This window comes from Equus caballus, chromosome 1, assembly GCF_041296265.1.
Source record: "Equus caballus isolate H_3958 breed thoroughbred chromosome 1, TB-T2T, whole genome shotgun sequence".
NCBI classification, from domain to species: Eukaryota; Metazoa; Chordata; class Mammalia; order Perissodactyla; family Equidae; genus Equus; species Equus caballus.
The window spans coordinates 88,652,280-88,679,156 of NC_091684.1; the positions used below are offsets into that span (position 1 = coordinate 88,652,280).

The 26,877-nt window shown below is 46.6% G+C and overlaps 1 protein-coding gene across 2 annotated transcripts in view; it reads right to left on the reverse strand.

The window, feature by feature from the left end:
- SLC35F3 (solute carrier family 35 member F3) overlaps positions 1-26,877 on the reverse strand; it is a 369,534-nt gene that overhangs the window by 104,488 nt on the left and 238,169 nt on the right. The window contains exon 1 of one of the 2 annotated variants that reach the window (XM_014734106.3): positions 5,946-6,843. The exons of the other annotated variant lie outside the window; for it this stretch is intronic. Coding sequence (XP_014589592.2) covers positions 5,946-6,021 — 76 coding nt within the window. The 5' untranslated portion in view covers positions 6,022-6,843. Of the gene's footprint in view, positions 1-5,945; positions 6,844-26,877 lie in introns of those variants that run through there. 2 annotated transcript variants of the gene reach the window in all.

Below are 26,877 nucleotides of genomic sequence, written 5' to 3' on the forward strand. Positions count from 1 at the left end.
TTTCAGCAGACGATTCCACTTCCTACTTACAAAGATCAAACTCACCAGCTCAGGTCCTGGGCTTCCCTCCCACGTTCTCCACATTTCTCCAGGTCTTTGCCCATCATCTCTTCCCCAGCTCCTTTCAAGGCTCCCCACCTCTTCTCTCGTCTGTGCTTCCCTCCCATACCCCCTGCCTCCCCCGGGCCATTGCTGCATCAATCCCCTTTCTCTTGGGGCAACCTCAGACCTGTCCTGGAACCAGCCTCCTTCCTCTGGTTTACAGACATGCCTGGATCTCAAAATCTCTCCCCTTCCCCCTAAAGACAGCATAACTTCTCTTACCTCTCTCCCTGCCAAACACCTTGACCGAAGGTCCTGCCCTTGCTCTTCTCCTCCCTCATCAAACACTCACCCTTGCAAAGTGGCTCACAGAGCAGCACCCACTTAAAACCCTTTCTACCAAACCACCCCTCTGGCTGTATCTGATGCCACATCACAGTCCCTCTTTCCTTGGTTTCTTCTTGTCGTTTCCATGATGCCATATGATCTGGGTCCTCTGGTTTAGCCATTCCGACTTCTCTTCTGCCTTGCCTGTCTCCCAAATGTACCTGGCCACTGGGTTTCTGGCCTGTCCATTTGTTCCCACAGAGCCATCTCCCTCTCCCTTGGTTTGTCACTCAGCCCTCACCACCTTTTTCCCCACCTCTTGTCCGCTGCACACCTGCACTTGAAGGCACTGCCAAGGCCTCACACTCAGCTTGTCTGGATTTGACTTCCCCATCCCTCCCTCACAGATGCGTTTCCCCTCCTGCCACTGCAGTGGCTGTGAAGGGCATGGCCATTCCCTGCGCTGTTCAGGCTTAAACTTCAGAGCTGTCTTTGAGGTTCCCTTTCCAGCCCTCCTACTTATACTCTCTCACCACGATCTGTCGATTCCTCCACTGTCCTGTCCCTGTCCTTGCCATGGCTGGCATAGTGGTTAGGATATGGGCACACCATGCAGCAGGTGTCTCACAGAATGAATGCCCCAGTCGCCCTGTACTCGCTTCCTCACCTGTATGGTGGGAATAATGCCAGGAGCCACTGCACAGGGATGTTTGAGCACAGAACCGGGCAACCCAGGTCAGGGGCTCATGGCAAGACCAGAGCAAATGTTCCCAGCACGCTGAGTACCATGAGCTCATGCCCGGCCTGCGGCGATCACTGCCCAACATGGCTCCCTGTCTCCAGAGGATACTTCCAGATGTTTCTCGAAATTTTTTCACTGTGACCTTCAGCGCACACACATACATGCACATGCACACACTGAAACAAAGGCATCACAGATCAACCTTGATGCTTATTGGATGTATACACTTTGGTACTTTTTGAGTCCATCCTAATTTCTTTATTAAAAAATATTTATTGTGGTTGATGAACTAGATTTCCTGACCCATTTGGAACACCACAGCTATAAAGACCGGCTTATTTATTCAGACCTAGATGGCGTCTTTCTCCTCTTCCATGGCGCCCAGTCCTGCCTGTTTCAGTCCTCTCTCCTAAGCCCAGCATTCAGGAGGCCTCCACGTTTGCCCATGGTCAGCCTTAACCTCCACACTTCCCTTCTCCTCTCCCTTCTTTAGACAACTTAAACTCCTGCCCCAGTAAACCACTTGCAAATCTACCCTTTCCTAACTCTGCACCTTTGACTATGGGGCTGCCTTTGCCAGGAATGCCATGTTCTCACCTCCCACTTGTGACAGCAGGGGGCAGAGGGACACCCTCTATCATGGCATCCTGATCATGCTTCCAGGAAGACCAAGGCCAATGAACATGCAGTCATCCCCTGGAGTTTGGAGACAAGACAGATTCTGAGGCCACATCCATGCTCAGCAGGAAAGAGTCTCTTGTCAGATTATACCATCTTGGCAAAGCGGGAGGTAATGGTGGCAAGAGTGCTGCTTAGTGACCATCTGCGTCCCAGCAGAAGTGAGGTCGCCTCCACTGAAACACATCCTTTATTTTACACTCCTTTCATGGAATTTAAAAACAAAATTACATTTCGACACGTAATCATTATTGGTGTGCATTTGTGACATTTTTCATTTGTTTGGAAGCTCCGTTGGGTCAAGGATTATAATTTACTCCTCTTAGCATCCCCAGTCCTACATGGTTCATTCTCTTGAACACATTAGTATGCATTTGATCAACACATGAATGCCTTTTGTGACTGAGGTCTCAGGCCTAGGGCAATGCGACCTGAGAATATTTTTGGGTGTGGGAACCCTTTGGCAGGAGACTTCTCAAGACTCCTCTCAGATTGGGCCAGCAGGGCTGGGTCTCCAAATTCATAATATTGAGCATCCCAGGACGACAGTGGTCTCCAAATTCATAATATTGAGCATCCCAGGACGACAGTCTTGTCCCATTAACAAAAACAAAGCAGCCAGACCTACACTGGGGACAGCTGAGACAGGCCGATTGCCCCGGAGCAGAAGCACTGAGAACGTCAACAGCACTGGACCCTGTGAGCCCCAAGGGGTGGGGGTCCAGACCTCCACGTCATGTTGTATGGGAGCTTTAGGGAGCAGACACGCACCGAGCACTTACAAAGTGCCAGGAGCAGATGTAATTCTCACTGCTACTCAAACAAAATGCAGTTGCGCAAAGGTTTCACAACATGTTGGAGCCAGGCAGATACGCATGCGAAGCCTGGCCCCCTTGCTTTCTAACTGTATGACCTTGCATGAATGGTTGCTCTGAGCCTCCATTTCCCCATCTGTAAACCGGGGTAACACTGCTTACTTTTCCTTTGGGAGAAACAGAGATAAGGTAGGAGTCTCCCCAAGCAAAGTGCCCGCAACAGTGGTAGGCTCATTAACAAATACTATTATTCTCATTATTAGGAGGGATGTATTGTTACCCTCATTTCCACATGAGAGAACTGATGCCCAGAGAGCTTTAACCATTAGCCAGAGTTACTTGGTTCAGCATGAGAGGTGGGCACTTCCTCCTCCTCAGGAAGGCCTCCTCAGATTACTTGATTGTCAGTGTCCCTGTGAAACTTTGTTCTTAGCTCTGAACCAGAGCTTACTACCTTTTACTAGATAATTTACTTATCTGTATGTTTCTTTCCCAATAGACTGAAACTTCCTTAAGAGAATGAAGCTAGTGTTATTCATTTTTGCATTTCCAGGGTCTTGCTAACTACAGAAAGGACACAGAGTAGGGTCAAATGAGGTATTTGTTGAGTAAATAAAGTCATCGTGTCCATCTTCCTGTGTTTGAATTCAACCAAGCACTGCATTTTCTATTTTGGTTTTATATGTACCACAAGCTGGTGCCTTCTTGCCTCCTTTTAGAAGACACACTCCACAAGCTAATAAATATTCCTAGCTGGCTGCGTTCCCTCACTGTAGCCTGTCTGCCATCCACACAGAAACAGCCACACTATGGGGACCACCTTGCCCTGTGCATCCAAGGCAAGCGAAATGATTCAGCCCTTCCAAAACAGGCACACGAGATGCAAATGGTTTCAAAAAATAGACTAAAAGCCAAACTGAACAAAAACACCCAGGAAAAAAACCAGGCAGAGAGAAAGAGCTCCATGTAAGCCCAGGCATAGCAAGGGCAGGTTTTATTCGGCCCTGACCTGCAGACTTTCGCTGACACACACCTAGGTATTCTATACAAAAAAGCAACTGGAGACTTTCTGGTGTCACAGGAACTCTCCAGATGCTCCTAGATGCTGTCCTCACACATGTACCCGTTTAGAGCAGCAAGAAGCTTTGCTGAAGGTGTGAGACGGTCTGTGATTGGAAGCTCGCCAGACATTTATTAAGCATCTACTGTATGCCAGATGCGTGCTGGGGATTGTCACCTACCCTCTCTCACTGCATTCCCAACAGTCTGCTGAGGTAGGTTGTTACTTTGGTTTTACAGTTGAGGAAACTGAGGCTCAGTGCTTAAGATTTATGCAAGTCAAACTGCATAAGGGGATGAGGACAGTCCAGTTCTCAGTTTAATACGCTTCCCGTCAACCACAGTCATTTATGCGCAAATGTTGCTTAAAAGTGGTTTTCTAAGGCTGTCAATGTGAACAGCAGGCTCAAAGCCCCCCGTGGCAGTAGCCCCAAGGGAACGAAGGGACTACGGTATTCCGGTTTTCATTCCTGAAGGCAAACTCCAGGCCTGGCTGGAATGGAGTCCCTGGGCCTGGCACGTCACTCACCGCCTCCCGCAGCACGGCTGAGGTCAGAGCGCCAGCCTGGCAGGCCTCACCATCCATGGCCAGCCTGACTCTGAGTGCAGCTCGGACCTGTCCTGCACAAGGGGGCTGGGGGCTGCCCAAGGGAGACGCCCCGATGCTGGCAGCACAGCCAACCTGCCTCACTTAAAAGGTGACGAGGGGCGACTTGTCATGAGGACCCCGTGAGGGAGCAGACACTTCCAGTCTCCCTAAGGGAAATAAATATCCAACCCTTCCCCTCCCCAATTTGCACACACATCTGGGCAAAGTCCCTGAGAAGGCGTGGAAATGCAACGCCCCCTGGGGGAGGTAGCCCAGGCACTAAATTCACGTGTAGATGTCTGATACCAAGTCTTTCCCAAGACTGGGATGGGGGAATGAGGGAGACAGCTACACCAAGGAAAAAAGTCAACCTCCTAAAGACAGAAAATGACGAGAAATAGGTAAGTAGTTGCATGGTAGTGCAAAAGGATATTCTGAAAAGCATGGGTTTGGGCAGACAGCCCCGGATTCCATTCCTGCTTCACCACCCGCTAGCTGTGGGGCTTGGACAAGTCCAGCCACCCTTCTGGGCCTCACAGTTCCCATCTATAGGATGGGGGTAATGGTACCAGGATGGCTCTTGGCAGGCCGCTGTGGATGGGCTGAGTGCAGAGCACACAACTGCCCTGTTGGCCTCCGTCTTGCTCTCACTGTAACCAACAAGCACTCACGAGGGGATACAGGGTCCTCAGAAGCCATCACAGAGGTCCCAGCTCCAGGCTGCAGTCCCAGGGGCTCAGCAGAAGCTGGGCTCTCTCTCGGAGCCCATGCCCCCTGCCCTGCCTCCCCCCAGCTTGCCCTGGGCTCTGTTAGCTCAGGATAAGTGAGGGCCTGAAGCTGAAGGGGTCTACCTTCCTCTCCCCATCGGCTGGCTGTCCCTTTCCAGCCCTCACCTGGCCAACTTGATCAGCTCTAGGGAGACAGTCATTCCACCTCTGCCTCCGGGGGGTGAGGAGTTAAGGACTCGACTGGTCTCTCTCTGCTCCCCTCTCCCCGACATAGGAAAGCAGGGTCCCCTTTACTCCAGCAGAGTAACAGCTGTGTCTGAGTAAGGCTCGGCTCTCCACGGAGGTTGGTGGGTTCTTTCTCATGGTCTCTGCCTCATGTCCCCTGAGTAGTGGAAAGAACATGTTTGTAGGCTGGTGGTGGCTTTTCTCACCTGCTTGCCCTGACTGTTGCCACAGAGCTGGGTACTTACTTCACTGGTGGGCTGGGGGGTTTCAGAGCCTCAGGGGCGATGTCTCAGCCTGCAGCAGCCCTCTCCTGCCTCCACCAGCTGAGCAACATCTCTGGTCTGCCTGGGAGGAGCAGGATACTCCAAACACAGGGGGCTCGAGGATACAGCGTGTGAGGAGGGCACTGGTTCGCGTCTGGACGACTGCCTCCTACCCAGCTAGCAAGTGCCTCAGGACGGGTGGGAAAGGAGCAGAGGCCGCCGCTGCTGCCGCCGCCAGATGTGCTGGGGGCCTCCCGGGAAGGGCTCAGCCCAGTGCTCGCGGCAGCATCGTGGGCAGCCTCGCAGCCCCGCCGCAGCTCAGGGCAGCCCGGGAGCCACCGAGCGGCCACCAGCCGCTGGCAGAGCGGCGCAGCACTGCAGGCGACGCCTCCTGGGAGCACGGAGCCCCCCGGCCAGGCAGCCCCCGCCGCGGTGCAGCGCCCCCGCCTCCGGCCCCCGCCGCCCCCGGGCCGTTACCTTCCACTTTGGTGAGGGTAAGGACCGGACTGTTGCAGGCGCTGAGCGGGGCCACCCGGGCTGAGTGCTTCTTCATGATGAGCCTTGCGCCTGCAGGAGCACCGCCGCCGATCGCCTACATCCTGGGGCCGGCTGGAGCGCGCCTCTCTCGGTTCGGGGGCCTCCTCCGCGGAGGAGCGCGAGCGGTGTCGCTTAGGCCCTGCCTCCCGGGGCTGGGGCTGCCGGTGGGGCTCCTGTCGCCGAGCGGCTCACTGCGGCGGCCGCCCCTCCAAGCACATCTTCCCTGGTCGTGCAGCCACCCGCGACACGCGCGCACAGCCGCCTGCTCGGAGCTTGCTGCAAACTCCAACGTCACGTACAAGTGCACTCCCCGCTCCCACCCCGCCGGCTCACCTGCTCCGCCCCCCGCCCTGGGATGCCCAGCCCCGCAGCCCGAGTCCCCCCCTGAGAGCCTGGTCCTGGCTGCAGCCTCGGGGCTGGACAGCAGCGCTGGCCACCAACTCCCCATCTGCCCTTTAATAAGAGCAGCGCCTGGGGGGAGACCCTGAGAACTCAGCCTCAGTGTCTCCCAAGTTTAAAAAGGCAAGCGTTTGACTTTGTTTTGAGAGGTGACTCCTCCCTGCGCAAAGTCCTGAATTGTTGGATTACAGGATGAGTCAGAAAACAGTAAAGATTCCCACGGCTCGCGTTAACTTCGTTGAAGGAACCTAGGGGCGCATTATCTTGTCTGGCCCCAGTGGACAGTTCCTTTTTGGGAAGAAAATGCAAAGTCCACAGAAGCAAAGCAGCCACAAGAAAATAAAGGTTTGAGGCGACTTCTACTCCTGCTCCATCATCCCAGCCCAGAGAATCCAGACTCCCTGGGAAGCAGAGAAAGCTTCATTTCTGCCCAGAGTTTCAGAACTCTCTGCTACAGCAGCAGGTCTGGCCATCGCCTCTGCAGGCACTGGTCTCGCTGCTCCCACTCAGACCCAGCTGTAAGCTACTGGCCAATGATGCTTGTTAAAAAGCAATGACATACCTATTGCATCATTGGCTAGGGCCATCCCTGAGTGACCACTGAGTCCCCAGCAGCGTTTATCCCATGATGGTGCATCATCAAAGGTGCCCTGCCATTGTTCTGCAGGTAGGATGCACAGGGCTGTGCGGCCCCAGAAGTCGAAGGGCCTTATGGGCATCTCATTCACACATGCCCAGCCATCAGTTTTGGTCCCAGTCTCCATCGGGAATCTGAAGGTTCAGTGGTGATTTAAGGTGGGTTTTGTTGTTATCGTTAAGTCCTTACCCAGAGTTTCAGAACCTCCCACTCTACCTGGTTTCCTGTCTCAAAGATGATATTCTACTGTACGATGTCATTCTTGTCCCTAAGAAGAGTAACTCAGTGGAGGGGTGGAGGCAGAGCAATATGATTTTCCTAGCTTGGCACCTGCCAGCTGGTTCTGGTGATATCGACTGCCTACTCCCAGGACTCTGGCAGAAGTGGTTCCTGGAAGTTACTCTTGTAGGGTTCTTGTTATTACTTGCCCTCCTGAACAGCCATGATGAATATAATGACCCCTAGGTCTCCAAAAAGCCGGGGCTTTTCAGGGTTGCTTCCTCATTGCTATATCCAAGAAAAGGTTTTTAGGGTCTCTGCAGAGCCCTCCAGCGGAAGCCTCCACACCATATACCTCTCACAAGGAACTTGTCCCAAGACCCCTAGAGATGACACAAGTCACTAAGATGACACCATTCCCTTCTTTGTAAAAATTCAGCACAAAGAAGCTCAAAGCAAAAGAATCTCCTATTATATATTAAAGATGGCCTTTTTATCAAAACACAATGTTCCTATGTTTTGTTTCGTCAATTAACATTTATTATATCCACAATAACTAAAACAAATATCACATAACAACAGTACCCATTTTTTGAGGACTATGTGTCAAGTACTGTGAGAAGTGTTTTACATAAATCATTTCATTTTCTACTCACAAAAGTTCTGTAAGATTGCTTTTACTTTGTTTTACAGATGGGGAAATAGGCTAAGAGAGCTTAAATAAAATGTCCCAGGTTATAGAGGGAGTAACTGGCTGAGAAGGCATTTAAATCCAAGCCTGAATGAATCAAAAGCCTACGCTTAGAACTGTTATGCTGTTCTCTTATATTATAAGTGTAAAATGCAAAAATTCCACATAACTATTCCAATTCAGGTGGGAGATACTAGTCAAGTAATCCATAATCTATTTCCTTTCATCTGGATGTGGCTTTGATAGATTTCATCACACTCGTGTACCCCTTAGAGGACCTGAGCTCTGCTGGGGTCTCCCCTAGCACTTCAACGTTTAGTGTATGTGCTGCTAAAGTGAACAACCTTTGCCCTTCAAATTGGCCTGTCCACACTCATCCTACTAGGTAGATCACAACAAAAGTGCCCAATAAATATTTGTCTGGTTTTTAGACATCTACTTCCTATTTATTGCAATGTTATATACAAGTCAAATAGATAATTAAATACGGCTGAATACCCTTGTCATTAGCTTCACTCATTGAATAACTGTAACCTAAACACTGATACTCCAGGACCTTTGCCATCTGAGGGTCATCACCTCCTCATGTCTGCCAACCTTTGCTTGTCAAAGAGGAGGTACTAATAGTCTTCTCAACTTCCTCCCCTTAATTTTAAGTACTGAGTGCTGTTTCCTTTCTCTATACTCAACTCCATCAGCCTTGTCTTTCCACCAAAAAACCTTACACCCCCCAAACCCCCCCCAGAACTTCCTATACTACTCCTTTTTAATTCGGAGTTCCTGCTGCTCGACCCTACAAGGACTGCTACTCCTCAGTTCTCACCTGTGTTGGGAATGGGTGTGGTCGGGATGCAATTTACAAACTCACATAGATAAATTATTCTAGAAAGTTAACTGTGTTCTGGTGTGTGCACACACCAGTATTTTGAGAATTCCAACAACTGAAAACTCTATGCTGGAGTTAGGTTATAATGACCTAATGAGAGGACACCTAGAAAGTCACGCAAGCTCCCTGCTTAAAAACCCAAATCTTAAATTAAACACACACACACAAAGGTGCTAACAGTTCTTTCAATAAAGAGAGAGACATGGTCCCCGAAGTATCAATGGGAACAACACGGTATGAATAATACTCAGGCAAGTGGTTCGGTCATTTGACTTCTGACGCCTGTTCGTCTTTGGAGGGTATTACTGTGAGCTAATAATTGAAGAATGTCATTGGGCATCTACCTGTCTTAAATTTAGCATTACAGGAATTTATCGGAAAGGGGAACTGGGGTGACTTTTCTCAGGCCATATTCATTAAGAGATCTTCCTTGTCGTCTTCTAAAATTGTATGGTACAATGGTTTGCTCATCAAAGCCAAGCATTTCCTTAGCTCTATAGGAGATGGCATCTGTTCTGAGAGAAGCCTGTTCTTTGTCACTAACCCCACTCTCTTCTGCTTTTCTCTTTTCAGTGATGAGGCTGGGGAGGTGGGATATTTAATGGCAATGTGTGGCAGTCTGGTATGGTGGGCTCATAAAGAGCAGGTGGGTTTTGTGTTCTTAGGATTACAGTCCAAACATTGAAGGCAGTTCACTGAAGAGATACAGGAGTAACAAGCCTTTGATGCAGAACTTACATACCATGAGCATGAGTTTTACACGCCCTGACCTACTCCCAGCAGCCTCCCTGCTTACCCCCCGCTTCCCACTTGCAAACCAGAGAAAAGAAGTGAAAGAGAAGTCCCAGATAAGAAAGGAGATGAAACAACCAGTTCCTCCTACCACCGAGTGGCTATATTTAAATTGCAACACACTGGTGGGGGCCCAGCTATGGCCGTTTAGGAAGAGAACAGCAGACAAGCTGGGGTGAATCATCAGGAAGGGGGTAGCTAGGTAGGACCTGGCTGATTCTTCAAATTCTGGAGGCTTACCACTTTTTTTTTCTGGTACTGGTCTCCCAGCTCTGGGCTTATATTCAGGCTTCAGTCTTTCTAAATAACTTGTGTTGCCCAAACAACCTGTTCTGGCCTTCCCAGACTGACTCATACTTCCGCCATCCATGGTGGTCACTGGCCTATTCTTTCCTCTCTTCTAGCAGATGAATATCTACAGCCCCACTGCACTATTCCAAGAAGGGGTCCAATCCCTATGGTGGGGTCAAGGAATACGTATGATTCTCTTCAGGCCAAGAGAGCATGGAAAATGCCTTGAACAACAGCCAACAGCTTGAATTTGAGCTCCAGCCCTGTCAATAAGGGTGGCCAACCTCGAGCTGTCACTCAGCCTACTCTGGTCTCAGTTTCCTAATGTGGGCACGACAGAGTTGGACCACATTGGCACTTTTCAAATTGTGTTTCCTAGTCTCTGTGCAAAGCAACTCTCCTTTTATCTGTTGGGATTCCATGTTAGATTTGATTTAGAAAAAAGTTGTCACTGTGAAAAGAAAATTTTGAAAACCATTGATTGGATAATCTCCAAGGTTCCATTTGGCTTTAAAATTTGGTGTGTATGAAACTATCTTCCTAGATAAAGCAACTGTTCAAAGACCTTAAAAGACTCTTATCCTCCATGAATGTCTCCAGTTAGTTAAGACTTGCTTCAAGAAGTTTTCTCACTTTTTTGACATAGTCAGAAATACATTTATGTTTGTCAAAATATGTAGAGTTGTATATTAAAAAGGATGAATTTTACTGCTTGTAAATTATGTATCAATTTAAAAATTGGGGAAAATACATTTTACACATACATAACTGATTTGAATATTTAATTTATTAATATTATTATATTATCTATAATATATATTATACATTATATTAATGTTAAATATTAATTTAATTAATCACACATCCTTATCCCATGTGAGCACTGCTATTCTATTCTATTCATTTTGTTCTGTTCTTTCATTGAAAAAAAAATATGCTGATTGCGATCAACTAAGTTGGTTTTATTACGATCCACTCATGGGTCATAATCCACGTGGTTTGAAAAATACGGTTAAAAATCACATTCTTTGTAAGTTATGTGAAGACCTTTACTTCATCTGTTAAAATAAGTAATAAAAATTTAAAAATCCAGCTAAGAGGTTCAATGGTCAGAAAACAGACCACTTCAATTAATTCAGTCTGAAATATCAACACTGTTTCATAGTCCTCCACACTATTAAATAGCGGGAATAACAAATTATTTTTGTGGTTACCAGTGTTTAAAAATAATCACTTAAAGTAGTTCCAGGAACCAGAAATGGAGTTTTAACTAAATAAATCAGTCCGCAGCATTCAGAAGCTTTCAGAGTGGAGCAAGCAGTGGTATTTCCAACAGGAGAGAAAGTCTAATGATTGAAAGAAATTGACTCCCAGGCACTGGGCAGCTCATTCCTCTGACCTGGCAGGAATAACTGATAACCTTTTCAACAACTCCAAGTGGAAGTGCAGGGAAACAAGAACCCCTAGACACAACACTTGGTGGCCTTCCTCATCTTCACAGGTCCCTTTTTTTCCTCTGCAATGTGGACCACCAGGACAAACTCAGCCTCATGAGGCTCCCACTGGGATTTCTCCCCTTTCCCTAGGGAGAAATGTCAAGATTGGGTAACTGCAGGCAGGACTTCAAGAGGCAAGACCACTGGATGTCATGATTGAGCTTCCAGACACATCCCCTCCAGGCACCTCTGTGAGTGCTCCATGATGACTAGACAACAGCTAGACCTGGGATCGTGACAAACAAAAGGAAAGGCACAGAGATGAGAAGGGGATGTCTGATTGCTTTCTTTGTGGATCCCAGTCACAGGCTCATCCCATGCTCAGTGGCAGACACCAGCAGGTGGCCCTCTGCTGCATCAAGCCATGGTGTGGTGGGAGCTGAGGAGGGGCCGCTGCCCTGGGACAGCAGCATGGCCAGGAGGGAGCTCATGAACAGACAGCTGGGGAAAGCTGGGGCTCCCTTTCCTGGGACCTTCAGAGTCCCAGCAAGGTGCCAACACAGATAATATAGAGGGCGTAGAGGAACCACATGGTGTCTACTCCCCAGCAGGTACTCAAGAAATGATCATTTTCTTCCATCTTGGGAAACAGACATGCCCGCTTCCACACATTCCTTCTAACACTGTGACTCAGTATGGAAAAGGGCATTGCTTATAAATGGTTTCAGTTGTGCAAGCTGTTTAATCTCTCCACGGTCAGTCATTGCATCTTTAAAATGGAAATGATAAGAGTAGATACCATATAGTGTTGTTGCGAAGATTAAGGGAATTAATATATGTCAAGTGCTTATAATAGCACCTGGCAAATAGTACGCACTCAGAACACATCAGTTATTATTTTCAGTCTCTCCCACTAGGTTCCTTAATGGGGAGGGTCCATCTCTGGTTTGTCGTATCTCCTGTGCCTAATATAGTATATGGCTTATGTAGTAGGTACTCAAGCAAGAAGGAAGGAAGGGAGGGAGGAAGGAGAGAAAAAAGAAAGGAAGGAAGTATATCCACAGGTCCCAGAATTCTAGAGTTTTCTAGAATTATCTCTCCACCCTCCTCCCAGATTATCCCATTCTGCCTGCATGGTAACAGGAGTGACAAAGCCATGCTGGCTGACTCCTTTCTGCTCAGGACTCTGTGCATCTCACTGGCTTCATCTCAGAGCAAGTGTTTTGGAGACCAGGACGCTGGACTCAAGGTGAGGAGAGAGATCCGATGCCATTTAGTTCAGAAATAGCTGCGGCTTGTGTTCCGGATGATTCATCGACCACAGCTGGACTCCTGGCTGATTCCTCTGCTCTTCCTCCTTTGTGCAGTGGCAACTAGAATACTGACCTGTATCAGATCTTCATCAATGCCAGGGGCAGACTCTCTTGGCTGGTGTTTGTTTCCAAGGGTGAATCAAGGGGACTGGCCATGAGACTCAGCTTGAAAAGAAGAAAGATGTGTGGGTTTGGGAAGGAGCCTGCCCTACTCTTTAGTTCCTGGGTGCAGGGTGGGCCAGGACCTGCAGGCAAGGATCACGTTCAGTGAGGATGGAGAGGATTGAAGGTGGGCAGACAGAGACTCAGAAGTCCTGCTCCCTGAGACTAAGATGGCCCTCTGCGCTTCTCTGAAGGCAGCAATCATGTCTGCCTTGCCCTGGGGTTATTTGTACACTTGCTTCAGCTTCCTGCTGACTGTCGAGGCCGGAACATGCCCTCAATAAGCATTGTTGAATGAATGAAAAGTCCCTGGGGCAGAAAGAAGCAGGAACTTACCAGTGGTTTAGGTGGAGGAGAAGCAGATTTAGCAGGTCTGCGGGGGTAGGTTCTGTCCAGATCAGCTTCCTGGACCAGCCCTGCAAACAGCCCCTTCGGGAATCAGGACAGTCCTGCATATTCACCAAAGGAGCTCCAGGCAGCACACACCCCCTCTGTGCAGGTGACCTCTGGGCACCCTGCTCCTCATGCCGTTGTCCCCAGGCCCCGCTGGCTTTCCTCTCCCAGGAACCTGGCTCTCCTGCTAGATTCTCCGCTTGGGCTGATGGATCTAGGAAATAGCTGGGCTTTCCTGATGCCTGGCCTACCTCTGCCCTTCCATGACAACAGCAGGAGCCTCCAAGAATCATGGAGACTGTGTCATGCGTTTCCTTGTAGGGGCTTTACTGAGTGTTGCACAGACGTGCCTGAAAACCGCTGAACACACCACCGGCTGCCCGACGTGTTCCCTGTCACAGCAGCTGCTAATGCCCCCTCCCCAGCACGACCCCCTCCCCATCCACAAGGTGCCCTCACCCTCTCCTACCCAGCACTGCTCACACACCCCGAGCTCCAGGCCCACCGTCCTCCTCACCAAGCAGAACCTCCTGGGAACTGTCATGCTGACCGGCCAGAAAGGGAGAACCCCCTGGAATTGCAGTGACTAAAATCCTCCTCCTTGCTAGACTTCCCCCAGGAAGTCTTGGTCCAGGTTTGGTTTGCCCATAAGGGGGAACTTTCCTCTGGATATCGGTGCCCTCTGCTCCCCACTCTAGATAACAGCAGTGGCTTTGACTCTTGGCCAAGTTGCTCTCATTAGAATCCCTCAGCCCTGCCCCAGACTTCTGGCTATTTTCTGCCACTCGGCCTGGCTTCAGAGAAAGGTGGGGCCCTGGTGGAGGCCAGCAAGGCCAGGTTCTCGGAGAAGGAGGGCTCAGAGTGTGACTAGCATACCTGGTGCCAGCAGCTCTGTGGCTTTCTGTCGGAGTGATCAGTTGGCTGGAAGCCTTTGATTGAGCGCTTATTCTGTTCCTGAGGGTGTGCTTCCTGCTCAGTGACAACGAAGGTGCCTTCTGACCAGTGACACCCCATGCATGACATGCTGGGACCGTTACCTCAGAGCACAGCTGACCAAGTCCAATGTACCTCTGTGAACTCACTGGGTGCGAGTAAAAATTTTGCACGCCAGAGACTGCCAAATGACCTCACAGGCCAAAAACTATAAAATACTCTGAAGAAATGATTGTGTCTTCCCAAAAATAAGTGTTGAGAATTGACATTTTTCTCTGCTGTATTTTACAAGATATCTATTGACCTATGCTGGGCACGTGGAGGCATGGGTATTCACAAGAAATTGCAGTAGTCACCAGAGGAGTGGGTGCAGGACAAAGGGAGAGAGAAGTTCCACAATTTTATCAGCTAGGAGGAACACAGCTCATTCTTTTGCAAAAGCAAACAAACCAAAATTCTGCTTAAGGCAAAGGCTGAAAGAGGAGGTCCCACAAATACTGGAAAAAAGCAAGAAGAGGCCTGAGGTCTAGGGGTACATCGTGCTCCTGACTGAGGCAGTTAGTCAGGTCTTTCTCCCAAAACGATTGGCTAGTGTAGGGCAAGGGGACCAGCCCCAAGATTTCCCTAATGCTCCACCCAGGTCGGTTTGGAGGGTTAAATGTATGAATGGTTTGTTCCTAAAATTATCTCGCTGATGTCAGAGTATTTCTGTCTTGTGGACTCCAAAACTACCTTCCAACAAATAACTCCTCATCACTTTGACAAAGGTGGGCTTGTCGGGGCTCCAGGGGTGCATCTGAGATGAAGTGTTAGTATCCCGATGACAAATGACCAGCCCGCAGCCCTCACTAGGGAGACAACCAGGCTTGGTTCAGGTTGGCCACAGCACACCAGCACAATAATACTTTTCTAGCTCCATGGGAACCTTTGGAAATTACCTAGTCAAACTTTGTTCTTGGATTTTTGTCAACCCTCACTTTGATTTTAAGATGATTATCCTTGGAAATTTCATGTACTGCTGATGGCAGTAAAAGTTGATATACCCTTTCTGAAAGTTGGCAATATATTTTGAAATTCCTAAGAAGTAATGTTTGTGGCCTCTTACCCACTATTTTCATTTTTAGGAATTTTTCCCAAGAAAGAATCTGATGTGAACAAGGATAAATTACAAAGATGCTCATCCAAGTTCTATTACTAGTAAGCAAAAATGCGGAAACAGGTTAAATGTTCAACAACAAGGAAATGGGAAATAAAGCCTAGTGTTTTTACACAGAAGAGTGTAATGTGGCCAATAAAACAAGTTATTCAATACCACAGGGAAAGAGCTAAAGAGAAAGAATAAGGTGCACAGTTTATACCCAATATGACCTTTACACGTATTACATATTCCCTTCACATCTAGACCATATCATTCATGTATATATAGACACGCATATATATCTATTCAGAAAAAGAGAAATAGGCTACCAATTTTTTCTTCCCATTTTTTCTTAGTGCCACAATAAAAATAGTGATTCATTCACTTCTCCTTGAGACTTCTCTAAAAGAAAATGTTGCCTACTTTTAGAAATTCAGTTCAGTAGAGGATGGGGTTGAGACCATTCTTGATGTTTTTTAAAGGGTCTAAAAATGTGTCTCATAAACAGCTACAAATGCTAGTAAAAACAGGAAAAGTCTTCACGTATGAGTGTATAAAATAATGGTGTGTCTGTCTTTTCTTTTAAAATATTTAGATAACCTCTATTCTTTTATATAAAACTCTTTTAGGTCTGTACTTTTAAAGCCAGTGTCCCTCTGTATTTTTAGAATTGTCTATTATAACATCAAAATTAAATATACAGTCCACTTCCCGTATTTTAAATATTTTGTTTTCTCACATCCTTTTTATATTCTTGCTGTACAAATTTTCAGAACATGCTAGTAATGAGACAAAGAGAGGGGAGAATGAGAAAAGGCTGACCTCTTCCCGCGTGACTGAAGGAACACAGCGTACCTACAGCTCCTGAGATGGTGACACTCATCAGTCCGGTGGAGCTCTCTGCTGGCACAGCAAGGACCAGTCACCTTGCCTTCCCACTGCTTCTTTAGGATGCTCTGTCTTTGCTCCAATCTCCGTGAAGTCTTTCCTAGTCCTCTCCCTCATCTCTTCACTCCTGCTTAAACGGAGTTTTAAACTTTGCCCTAGAGTGTACATGACTGAGAAGGCTATTGTGTCTGTTTTACACAAGAGCCTGCCATCTTCTTGTGTCCTGGCCAGACTCTGTGGTGCTCCCAGGCCCTCACAATGGCAGGTGTCTGAAATACAGAGGGCTCCAGCCCATGAGGGAGGCGTGAGCTCTGGCGTGATGGTGGGAAACAGCCCCACAATGCATTGCTTTCATCCCATTCAGCACATCAACCATAGTTATCAGCTTCAGGGCACAGGTTAGAAATTATTAGACACAGATTTTATTAATGGATTTGTGTACACCCATTACATATTGTTTATTAATATAGATACTTCTCAGCATGGATTTATTTGGTCTGATATGTTCTCTCTACTTCCTGAAAGCTCAAAAGGACAAACTGTAACACAATCACTTACCCGTCTTCTCTCAGGCTTTCTTTCTGTCCTTGCTACTGTCTAAAACATGCCCCTCTCCATCTACACCTTACCCCCTTTCTTGAGCCCACTTTTTGTAAAACTTATAAGAATAAAAACAAAGAACACACCATCCAAAGAAAACCGTCATGCATGTACACATTCAAGATTCGAATTCCCTGCTCACTGCAGTGAGGACCAAACCCGGTAGCAGATCTGTGTGGAGCCCAGCTTACAGGAAATACTCACAAGAGAAGCTCATCGATTTTTGTTTTAACCTTGACTGTTCATTTAAAGTGAGCAGGTATCAAATGCTCTATTGATAGCAGGATTCTAATTTGGAATTAGTAGTAACCTAAAACATCTAAGACATGAAGGATAATTGTAGCTTGAAAACCTGTCTCCAGCATTCTCAGAGTTTAAGGCACACTTGACCCAGGGCTCTTGAAGCATTATTTGATTCAGTAAGGAGATGGGAGAAATACACCTCAAAGCGTTCAACTCAACAGTCCTTGGAGCTAATGGAAGCTAACAAATATGTAAACCTAAGGTGTCAGCATAAACTGGAAGAAAAAAAATCACTTTCATTGCAAAATATATATCTATAACCCTGCCCAGAAATGATATAGGTAAACATAAGTCCATCTTCCACCAGATATATTAATTCGTAGAAAACTTCTATATGAATTCAAACAGTAGTGACGGAATCCCACTGGCATCTGGAGTGCATGGGCCCAATCCACGCATATTTACGCACTGTGGTGACAGTTCACTCTTGCTTGCTAGTGACTTGGGGTATGGCTTACAGAGGACACCCTGTGCCCATGCAAGGGGCCCTGGACATTGTCTAAGACATTGTTTGTACTCTCCCAAGTACAAAGGGCTTGGAAAATACCTAATACATCACCTTTAGTTTGGGCCAGGAAGGAGCAAGAAGAAGAGGTCAAGAGAGAAACAAAAAACTACGTCTATTCCAGGAACAGTGAATAGAAACAACCTAAATATACCTCCGGAAGCGCACAGCGGCCAAAATGACGAGGTCTGTCTCACAGCTGACAGCATTTCAGATGGACAGGACCTGTCCGCATTTCAGAGACTCTTTTGGAGGTAAAATAAAGAGGCCGCTCTTTCTTGGACTTCAGTTTTAAACTTTAGACAAGATGCAGGAAACTTATAGTGTCTTCAAAGTGACTCCTTGTTTTTGAAAGGAAGTTGTACCTCTAGGAAAAAAACAAAACAAGAAAACCCCTCAATCTTAAGAAATAAAAGACAATGTGAGTGCTTCCAGCTCCAAGTGGAAGTTTTCTGGGAGATGGAGGATTCACATGGGGAGATGGAAGATGAACTGGGGCATCTGGTAAGGCTCTGAGGCAGTTTTGTCAGAAAGTTGAGCATAGGCAAAATAGCATCATATGCTTCTCATCACATGCTTCTTCACCAAGAGAGTGAAAAGACAACAAATAGAATGGGAGAAAATATGTGCAGATCATCTATCTGATTAAAGATGTATCTAAAATATATAAAGAACTCTGATAACTCAATAATAAAAAGACAAATAACCCAATAAAAATAATAGGTAAAGGTGATTAAAAAGTGAGCCAAAGACCTTATGGATACCTCACCAAAGAAGATATACAGAAGGCAAATAAGCATATGAGGAGATGCTCCACATCATATGTCATCAGGGAAACGCAAACTAAAACAACAATGAGATACTGCTACACATCCATTAGAATGGCCAAAATCTGAAACACTGACAACACCAAATGCTGATGAGGATGTACAGCAACACAAACTCTCGTATACTGCTGGTGGGAATGCAAAATGGTATGACCCTTTGGAAGACAGTTTGGCAGTTTCTTACAAAGCTAAACATACTCTTACCATACGATCCAGCAATCACGCTCCTTGGTATTTACCCAAAGGGGCTAAAAACTTAGGTCCCACAAAAACCTGTACATGAACGTTTGTAGCAGCTCTATTCATAATTGCCAAAACTTGGAACCAACCAAGACGCCCTTCAGTAGGTGAATGGATAAGTAAACCGTGGTGCATCCAGACAATCAAATATTATTTAGTGCTAAAGTGAAACAAGCTACTAAGCCACGACAAGACTTTGAGGAATCACAAATGCATATACTAAGTGAAATAAGCTGATCTGAAAAGGCTACATACTGTATGATTCCAACTATGTGACATTCTGGAAAAGGCAAAGCTATGGAGACAGTAAAAAGATCAGTGGTTGCCAGAGGTGTGGGGGGGGGAGGGGCAGAGAGGAATAGGCAGAACACAGAGGATTTTCAGGGCAGCAAAAATACTCTGTATGATATTATGATGAAGGATATATGTCATTATATATTTGTCCAAACTCAGAGAATGTTCAACACCAAGAGTGAACTCTAAGGTAAACTGCGGATTTTGGGTGGTTATGATGTGTCAGTGTAGGTTCATCCTTGGTAAAAAACGTTCTGATGAGTGATGTTGATAATGGTGGAGGCTATGCTTGTGTGGAGGCAGAGGGTACATGGGAAATCTCTGTACCTTCCTCTCAATTTTTTTCTTTTTTTTTTAAAGATTTTATTTTCCCTTTTTCTCCCCAAAGCCCCCTGGTACACAGTTGTATATTTTTAGTTGTGGCTCCTTGTAGTTGTGGAATGTGGGATGCAGCCTCAGCATGGCCTGATGAGCAGTGCCACATCCACACCCAGGATCCGAACCTGCGAAACCTTGGCCGCCAAATTTGGAGCACAGAAACTTAACCACTCGGCCACGGGGCTGGCCCCCTTCCTCTCAATTTTGATGTAAACCTAAAACTTCTCTAAAACAACAGTCTTTTAAAAATTTTTTTAAAAAATGAGCAGAGGCTCTGAATAGGCATTTCTCCAAAGAAGATATACAAATGGCTAATAAGCACATGAAAAGATGCTCAACATCAAAAGATATCAGGGAAATGCAAATCAAACCACAATGAAATACCACTTCATACCCAGTAGGATGGCTAGAACCAAAAAGTCTGACAATAACAAGTGTTGACAAAGATGTGGAGAAATTGAGAAGAAAACCTCATAAACCGCTGGTAGAATTGTGAAATATGCAGCCACTTTGGAAAACAGTTGGGTAGTTCCTCAAAAGGTTAAGCATAGAGTTATTATCTGACCCAGCAATTCTACCTCTAGGTATATACCCAGGAGAAATAAAAACATATGTCCATACAAAAACTTGTACACAAATGTTTATAGTAGCATTATTCATAACAGCCCCAAATGGAAACACCTCAAATGTAGGTCAACTATTGAACAAATACAGAAAACACAGTATATCTGCAGAATGGAGTATCACTCCGCAATAAAAAGGAATGAAGTACTGATGCGTGTGATAACAGTGATGAGCCTTGAAAAGATGGGAAGTAAAAGAAGCCAGACATAAAAGACAACATCGTATATCATCCCACTTACATGAAATGTCCGGAATAGGCAAATTTCTAGAGACAGAAAAGTCGATTAGTTGGCATAGTAGAAGAGTTGGGGGTGACTGCTCATGGGTATGAGGTTTCCTTTGGGGTGATAAAAACATCCTAAAATTAACTGTGAGGGTTGCATAATTCTGTGAATATACTAAAAATATTGAATTGCACATTTTAAGTAGGTGAATTGTGCGGTTTGTGAATTATATCTCAATAAAGCTGTTATTACAAAAACACTCATATTCTTCTTAAAACCTGAGATAAAAGTTTATTCTGAACTATGGTTACAACATATCTACTGGTAGCTATTATTAAATAGTGACTTTTTTAACAAAAATATTAATAGCAGTTTACTGTGTTTGGTGGCATTGCAAAGTGACTTTTAAAATTATATTTTGGTTCCCTTTTTTTGACTGATTTTTCTTAAGCAAGTATGTACTAAAAGTGTTATTATAAAAACAAATAAAAAGAAACTGGCCAGGTTTAAAAAAAGACAAAATACAGTCTTCGAGAGATCAACCTACTACCGTGTATGCCTTAGGCCTTTGGCATTCTTACAGTATTTGTCCTCAGAGCCCATTCAGCTACTATCGATGATTATAATCTACATCTAAGTATTTCAGCTCCTGCCTCTGTGAAATGGGCATGGCTCTATCTTCCTTGCCTGGGGGTGGGCAGGATTGAGTGGGACCCTGTATTAATCAGAACTCCACAGGTGCTGCAATGTGGCCCTGGGGCCAACTGTTCCACTCACAGGCTGGACGAGGCTGCCAGGGGCTGGCCTGGCTGCCCACGTGCCTCCTTCAGCTCTGCCCCTCAGCAAAGTACAAGCCCACATCATGGGATGGCACGGTGCTTACAAAGAGCCAAAATGCAAGACTTAAGTCTAGGAATGTCAAGGGCTGCTGTAGATTTCCAAGAAAAGTTCTCTTCTCAACTCTTATCTTTCCGCTTTTCTATGTACATTTTTCCGAAATGCCAAAATAGGGAAAACAATGCAAAAATAGGGACTCAATCTCCCTTTTCCTACAGTGCATGACTTTCTACAGCATAATTACTTCTTTTTCTTTCTAGAGCCTTAGAAGATCTACCACTTTACAAAGATACCTAGAACTGGCAGTCAATCTCAGCAGGACTCATGCTTTCTACCAACTTCTGCTTTGTCACTAAGCAGGAGGGTTCCCAAGGGAACTCTACATCAAGGCCACTTAGGACAAGGTTATAACGACCAAGCATACAAGAAGCATCTTAAAGTGAGTCTTGTACATATATCTTTTTCAAAATCTTCGAAGCCTACACATGGTGCAGTCCAGACGATTTACCATATAACCCAGGAAGTGGCAAACCAGCTCTCTGAAAATAAAGGCCCGGATCTGCATCATTTTCCAACTGCCGTGGTATAAATACTGATGCTACGGTCCATTTCAAGTTTTCAACATGATGTCACTGAACTTGAAATTGGGAGGAGATGTGTACAATTGTCTCTTGTGAGCTGCGATGAGTCAACTTCAGTAACTGGTAGGTGTGTTTAAGGACACATTAATGACAATAAAATTTTAGACCACCCAGTTCAGCGATTGCAGCACCACAGTCCGAGAATACATCAGTGAGGGGATTGGTGAATGAACTAAAATGCACCTCTTTAATCTTAACTGCCTATTGTGGTCCTCAGAGCTGGATGCCCAGACTATCTCAGTTATCCATCAGGTGTTAAACCACCCTGGGCCGAACAGATTGGAGCAGACTGGGGAAGCTCAATTCTTTTGACACCTACATCGAAATATACTCTAGTGTCGCTTAAACGTTCTTCCTTTCCAAAGAGACTTTTCATTAAATTCTGCTGACTCTCTCGCATGAACATGTTTTAAACTGTCTTGTCTCTCCTCTGTCTCCACTCTAATTCATTTTCCAATGAGCCTTGGCCTGCACCATGCTAGAGTTTCTTGACTGGTCACTTGGCACCAAGTCCTAGCCTCTCTTCCCCACTCGCTGCCACCAGAGGGGTCTTTCTAAAACATAAGCCCTCCCGGCCCAGGTGTTCCAGTCCCTGCTCATCGCCCACCTGGCTCCTCCCTGCAGACACGCTCATCTTCCTTTAGCACCTCTGCCTGGAATACACTTTCCTTCCTATCTGTCTGTTGCTTTCTACTTCTTTTTTCAATCTCAGCTTAAGTGTCTCTTTTCCTAGGATGCCTCCTCTGGCGCGCAGCCCAGGTCAGGTCACTATCTCACACACACTCCCGGTGGCCAGCCTCAGCCCCTTTCTGTAGCATCTGTCACCCTTTCCCTAGATTGGCAGCGATGCCCGTATTCACTTAGTCTTGGGTCCTCCTGCTCTGAGTAAGCTCCAGCAGGACTGGACTCTGGTTTACAGCCTGATCTTTAGTGCTTGCATGATCCAGGGCACACAGGGGGCCGCTCAAAAGTTGGTCTACGGACTGATGGAAGGCGTTAAGCAAGGAGGGAGGAAGGGCTCTGTAACTTGTTCACTTAAACCCCCTGATTTCTCCCCACCATCGAGAGCAGGAGTTTTCGACTCTGGTTGCTCATTAGATCAATTGAAAATACAGATGCTGAGGCCCCATCTCAGATCAACTGAACAATCTCAGGGGGATGAGGTACACCTGGGAATCTGTATTCCTAAAGAGCGTCCCAGGTGTTCTGCTGCAGAGTGAGGACAGAGAATCACTGACCTAGACGATAGACCTATGCGCCTTAGCAAGGCGTATTAGCTTTCCCCCGATGTCTCCAAACTCTCTCCTCCACCTCCACCTTCCACTGCCCTGTCTTCCAGAACCAGCTTTATAACGTTGTAGATGCTCTTCCTCCCCCTCCCACTCCCTTGGCATGGAAAACGCCTCCTCCTCCTCACTTTTGAAGACCCAGATCAGATGCATCCTCCTCTGAGAAGACATTCCTGATTCTCCAAGGCAGAGCTACTCCATTCTATGCTTCCATCAACACTGCGTGCATGCAGAACTTAGGATGGCATGTGCAGTTCCCAAAGTGTGTTCCTTGGAACACTAGCTACTAGGGTTGGGGGCTATGGGAAATGGGAAATGCTGCACAATACATACCCCCCTTGAAGATCCACAATGTACATTAGCTTATTAAAGGCTCTGAGAAGACCTGCAATAAAAACAAAAAACACAAAACAAAAACCTGCTGAAACTGATTTAACGTACTGTCTCTTCCACTTATTTGATCACAGCCCCCAGCCCAACACTTATGAATACCCCCCAGGAGTTGCTGTAATTATTTGTCTAAAAATATTTCTTTCTGGACTAGTCTCTGGGCTCCTGGAAGACAGGGATCACGACTACTTAGCTTTCCTTCTTTGCTACTTGGCAAACTTTTAGCATTAGCACGCATTTTGAACAAATCGCTGAGTACTTACTTTTCTCCCTCTTGTGACTTTTCTCTGAAAAGCTAAATTATGGGGATTTCTGCCATTTGCTTTTTCAATATGTTTGCTCAGAAGGGAGATGTTGAGTTTCTGCTCCATTCCTACAGAGACCAACTCCACAGCAATTTAGACACTGGAGCACGATCCTTGCCTGCCCCATGCAACTGTCACTAGCATTTTATTTCCCCATCTATCACAGTTTCCTGAACAGTTTCATCATTTAAAAGAAATACATAATCCAGGTAATCAACAGGACGATGAGCAAAATGCCTTCATAGGAACTAATTTCTGACTTGAGCAGAAGGTGCTAGTCAATGTAGCTGGACGCCTATGATAGCTGTTCTAGACACCTCCCTTCTTTTTCATCTGAAATCACTTAGCTGCCAGGTTGATATTCACCAGGTTAACCATCTACTAAAAATCTCTCCAGTGCCCCTGGAGTACAAGTTGGTTTCCATATGCCGACAGATCTTCCTATGTTTATATTTATAGCATATGACAGGTGAGAGGAAGACCTGGCAGGGATTTCTAACAGCTAAATGTTAATTATGACCACAGTTTGTGTAGCTTATCAGAGGAATAAATCTATTTGATCTTGTTAAGAATAAAAATTGTGGGTTTCATTCAGCTGCCTCTGTTTTTCTGGTTGGTCTCTCAACACAACAGATGTGTTATTGCTGCAAACACGCTCACATTACAACCTGATGCTGATTCTTTTAAAATTTCTTTTGCTTCAAATCAACGACCTTGAGTCAAGGTCAATGAGGATTCTGAAGCATCTCTGTAAGGGCTCATCGTACAGGACTGCAGTCCTCTGTGGGGGAGTGACAGAAGGCGTGTGGCTAGATTTTACAGCCCGAGGGTCTGCTCAGCTGTCACCCTCTATCCTGGGGTTCTCCATGAGTGACAGAACTCCCTCCACTTCTCCCTGCACCCACCCCCTCACCCACCCTGGGGTGTGGTAATGGAGGGGTTCCTATTGATCTGTTTGTTCATCGATTCAGCCAATGCTTATTGAGCACCTATTATATTCCAGGCACTGTGCTGGTGGCTGGGGATTGACAAAGATTCCTCCTTGGCCAGACTCTAGCCAGGCTCCTCTGAACCCTCTTCTCAATTAGGCCGCAACCTTGGCCTATAAGGACTTGAACAAAACACTAATGTAGTTTCCAACATCTCAAGGCCACATCCCTGGGACGACCCTACCTCCTCTTAAAGTGCCCGTCTGAGAAATTTCAAGGCTGTCAAAAGAATGGACTGTTGGTTCCAGCCAACATCTGATGACAGACCCGTCACCCAGTCTCTGTGGGAGGGTAGGAGCCAAACTTCAACAAGCACCTGCTAACAAACCCAGATGGGTTTCATATGAACCAACCCCTCTTCTTGTTTTTTGTAATGCTTCACTTCTCTGACTCTACTGGTCCCCCGCCATCCCCCCTCCCTACTCCCTGGTTCTCCTTTTAAAGCACAGAGTCATAGAAAACAGAAATCAGAATGGAGTTCAGCACTTTCCCCTACTGTCAGTCGTCACTGAATAAAATTTGTGTTACTGCTTTAACTCCTGTCTGGCTGTGTTTATCTTTCAGGATGGAGCCAATGCTCTCCTGGGGCTTGTATTTCGGTGGGGAGACAAACAATGAGCAAGTAAATGAAGGAAGTGGCGTGATGTGCGGGTGTCAGGGATAGTCGTCTCTTTTAGAGTGTGAAAACTGAGCTGAAACCTGAAGGAAGGATGAGCCAGGCTTTTAAAGACCTGGCACTTGAACACTCCAGCCAGAGGGGACACAAGAAAGGGAGGCTACTGTCACAAGAGTGAAGCACGCAGGAGGAGCCTTGAGAGACGAGGAAAAGCAGGTGGGAACCCAGCCCACATGGACTGGAGGCCTTGATAAATCTGGATTTTAAAATTTTCCTTTATTTGCTTGGCCAGGGTATTGCTTAGGAGCCAAAAGTGGGAGAAGTCAGGTGGAATAAAGTCAAATTTGAATCAAGAAATTGTAATGTGGGAATTAGATGGAAATAAGGCAAGAGATGAATTTGTAATGTGACACTCAGGATCATGCTGAGGCTGGGAGGGGCTGGAGGAAAGGGGTGCCTGAGACGGTCTATGATGTCTTTGACAAAGACTGCCTTGGAAACTGCTCACAAGAGGCTTGGCCTGGAGAGTGAGGGGCAAAGGAAGCGGCAGACAGAGGAAGGGCTCTGACCACATGTGTCCTCGGTTGCTCCTTCCCATGTCTTCACTTGCTTCCAACATGTGGTTGATCTTCCTTGTGCTTCTCAGAGATGTGTGCAGTTTTAAGAGGCGGGGATGCTGAGCCATTGTAGTACCCCCCGCTCAGAAAGAAGCATCTGAGGAGTGCTCACTGGAAGGCTGGCAGAAAGGATGCTGAAAGTCTGGGGCCAAGAGTGGATCCCAGTATATATGCTCTTTCTAAACATGCAGAAACCTGTTGTGTTTCTAACTGCTCCTCTGTAGAACTGGGCATGGGGTGGGAGAACATAAAAGGAAATAGGGAAATGGGTTAAAAATCACCAGAATTGGAACAATCTGAGACCAGGATGTGCTGGAGGAAACAGGCGAGTCATCTTCTATCACAGGGAGTGTCTGGAGATGTCTAGAGAGCCGCTCACATTGGTGCCCACATCTATTCCCAAGCCCTTATGAAGGGGTCTGGCTGACCCTCTGTGTGCCCAGCAGCTGCTTGTTCTCACTTCCTGTGTCTGGGATCCTCTCTTCTACCCCAGCTGAGTCATTTGTTGACAACCCTATACTTGTGTGGGCAAGTCCAAGTGGTTTTCCGTTTACCTGGGAAGTTGGAAACTTTAGGTCCAGCATCTCATTTAAAACCGGTTGACTCCTTGCTTCTTTCACACAGTGTGGGGTCTGCAGGCAATAGCTGGCGCCCCTGCAGGTGCTGATGGAAGGTGACAACAGTGACAAGAGTCTAGAATCAAGAATCCAAGGACCCACCATCAATTTTCCCTTCCCAATCGGGAAGTTGCTGTGTGTGTCAGGCCAATATCCCTGGAGTTCAGAGCCAGGAGGGCTGGCCACCAAGGTGGGTAGGAAAGCTGGAGGACCTTAAGATGAGGAAGGAGGAATGAGAGAGAAGTAGGATCCCGAGCCAGGCCGGAAAGCAGGGTGAGAGCTCACCAGGAGCCAAAGGAAAAGGGAAGATGCTCACAGCCCTGAGCGCTTCTCAAGTTCCAGGCTCATCACCGGATCTCCTGCCATGGTGTCCCATCAATGCGATAATAATACTGCCC